This window comes from Etheostoma spectabile, chromosome 18 (assembly GCF_008692095.1).
Source record: "Etheostoma spectabile isolate EspeVRDwgs_2016 chromosome 18, UIUC_Espe_1.0, whole genome shotgun sequence".
Taxonomy (NCBI): Eukaryota; Metazoa; Chordata; class Actinopteri; order Perciformes; family Percidae; genus Etheostoma; species Etheostoma spectabile.
This window is the reverse complement of record NC_045750.1, coordinates 21,935,451-21,938,352: the sequence shown is the minus strand read 5'-3', so window position 1 is coordinate 21,938,352 and position 2,902 is coordinate 21,935,451. Positions and strand designations below refer to the sequence as shown.

General features: G+C 41.6%; 1 protein-coding gene across 1 annotated transcript in view; it reads left to right on the top strand.

Annotated features, from left to right (window-relative positions):
• The window catches only part of fbxo16 (F-box protein 16), a 12,050-nt gene that overhangs the window by 421 nt on the left and 8,727 nt on the right, over window positions 1-2,902 (top strand). The window contains exons 2-4 of the mRNA XM_032543639.1: window positions 230-348; window positions 2,368-2,403; window positions 2,600-2,806. Coding sequence (XP_032399530.1) covers window positions 262-348; window positions 2,368-2,403; window positions 2,600-2,806 — 330 coding nt within the window. The 5' untranslated portion in view covers window positions 230-261. The remainder of the gene's footprint in view (window positions 1-229; window positions 349-2,367; window positions 2,404-2,599; window positions 2,807-2,902) is intronic.

Here is a 2,902-nt window from a genome sequence, read left to right as displayed (position 1 = left end):
GGGGTAGAGAAGACATCTGACACAGTGCCAAGATTATTTGGCATTATTCATAGGACTTAAATCCATTTCAAGTGAGACAAAAGCTGGCATGTTATGTAACTTAATGTATTAGGAGGCTAAAACTGAGCCTTCAATGCTCAAGCCAATGCTGTAAAATGGCATTCTGCACATACACTCATAAAATGTAAGAAGCAAACATGGCAATAACCTTTTGTTTTGTGTGTTTTAGTACAACACCTGTACCCAGCCGTTACTCTAGAGATGCCAGTTGCACCGAGGTCTTCTGCAAAGATGCAGACCAAGCTGAGCGCGTGGACTCCTCTGAACCACCCAGAGTCCAACAGCAAGGTCCCGCCACTCATCCATTCTCAAACAGGACTAGCAGACGGAAACCAGTTAGTAGTAGTCTGAGTACTGGTTTCCTTTTTTGTGAGTGGTGGAAAAAGTACTCACTCAGCTTACGTAAGAGAAAGTAGCAATTTCCTACAGTGTATCAAAAACTCCGTTACAAGTAAAAGTGCAGCATTAAAAAGTGAAAGTACAGAAGTATTATCAACAAAACGTACCAAGATATCAGTAATATCAAAGTAAAAGTACTGGTTTTGCAGAAAAATGGCCCATGTGACTGGTATGTTATTATACACAAGTAGTAATGCATCAATGTAAAGCAGCATTTCCTAGTTGTTGCTTTCCGAACTACTTTATATAAAATAAAATGAGGTAGTTTAGGCCAGTGGTTTCCAATCCAGCCCCCCCCACCCCACTCCTAAAAGATCACAAGACAAATCTGAGTGGTTGTGAGACAATTAATGAAGTAGGAAAGAGGATAAAACAAAGTTATACTATGCAAATACAAATCTGTCATCTGTTTTTGAACTTTTCTCTAATGTGTGTATTTTGTGTGACATTAAATACATTAATACTTACTTATATAGTAGTATATTGTTTTACCCCTTTGGGCCGATTAATAAAATCATCGGAGACGCTTAAAGGGGAAAGGTCTCTTTGGTGGAACTGCTCGCGAGCCAAAAGCATTGGGAACCATAATGTTTTACTGTATGATTAATTTCAATTTAATTTAATTTTAACGATCTTTATTAGTCCCACAAGGGGAATTTACAATTTTACACTCTGTTGTCATTACACACATTACAAAAAGGTCTGAAGTACACACACATGTTCAGGTCCTATACATGCACTTGATGGAGAGATGTCAGATTGAGGATAAATGCACTCATAGTGCTCATGTTATGCCCATTTTCAGGTTCATAATTGTATATAGAGGTTGTACCAGAATAGGTTTATACGGTTTAATTAAAAAAAACACACACACACCATATTTTTGTAGTACAGATTGTTGCAGTTTCTCTTGTCACCTGTGTGTTTAGGTATCTGTTTTAGCTACAGAGTGAGACATCACACTCTTGTCCCATCTCTGTTGGGAGTCGTACATGCGCGGTAGCTAGGTAAGGACTACTAGCCAGTCAGAAGCAGAGTATGACGGCGCGCCACGCTAGCAGCTAGGCGAGCATTATGACATGTGTTGGTCACAGAAGTTAAGGCTGGACTGCAATAGAGCTTTTTCACTTCGTAAACCTATAACATGCACAAAATATATATAAACACAATAAAGGAAATGGAAAAGGCCAAAAAGCATAATACGAGCACTTTAAAACAGTAGTACATACGTTCCACCACTGGAGCTATATTCACAAATTTGTACTTGTGTGAAAACGTTTATATCCCATATTACAGGTAGTGTAACCACAAACATAAAATGTTCCAAAATATTTTCTTTAAAAGCCAAGTTATGAACTTTTCACCCAGTTGTGATGAGGTATACATTTATGCTTCTGTTTGTGCAAGCAAGACTAACGCTCTATGGTGTTTTAAGCCCCCAGCGTCGCCTGCCAGGCAGAGCTGCGACTTCTAGGCACCTAACCCTAAACCTAACCCTAACCCTAACCCTAACCCTACATAACCTATATAACTCAATCTACATTAGGGTTATTAACAATGAATTCCAAAACGTACTGGAAAACTAGTGGTAGTAAGGTGGTGTTAGTGAAAACTTCAAAGAAAGTCTGAAAAAGGGACAAAAATGTCAAATTGGGAGGACAACACAAGGGTTAACAAAATCAAAAGATGAATAATAAACTTCATGAGACACAAATACGGAATTGTTGTTAGAAGAAGAATGCACACGTCAGTCAGTCAGTCAAAGAATTGATTTTAAAAATCGCCACGGAAAATTCACGATTTTTGATCCCCCCCTCCACCCGATACCTATCCTGATACACACACTCTGTCATTGCTAATGCAGTTTGATGGGATTACTAATCTATTTCACTTTGTCTTCGTTCTCAGGTGTTTGAAGAGAGGCGGAACCTTCTGGCAAAGTGGGTAAGTTGATGAATGGAGACACACTTAATGCACTGATGGGTCTTAACTGTGCTTGGAGCTCAGTGTGAAGCACAAATTACTCTCTGCCAGTGGTGGGAACCCACACTCAGTGGAGTCCGTGTGTCCATCCTGCTCCATCCGGCTGAAACAGTCCATGTGGAGGAATTGTGTTCTGTCTCTGTCGTGTGTCTCTCAGTTCGCCAGGTGGTCCGACAGCCAGAGGAAGGCCCTGCTGCAGGACTTGGTTCTGAGCTGTTCTGTGGACCAGCTGCTGTTCCTGAAGCTCAGCGTGGGCCGCCGGCTCCCCCTGCAGGCCGCGGACTTCACCCGCCTGCTGCCCAGAGCCCTCTGCCTCTACCTGTTCTCCTTCCTGGACCCACGCAGCCTCTGTCGATGTGCCCAGGTACACAAACACACACACGCACACACAGGACCATAACACACAGATAGATAGTAAGACAGACAGACAGACAGACAGACAGACAGATAGATAGATAGA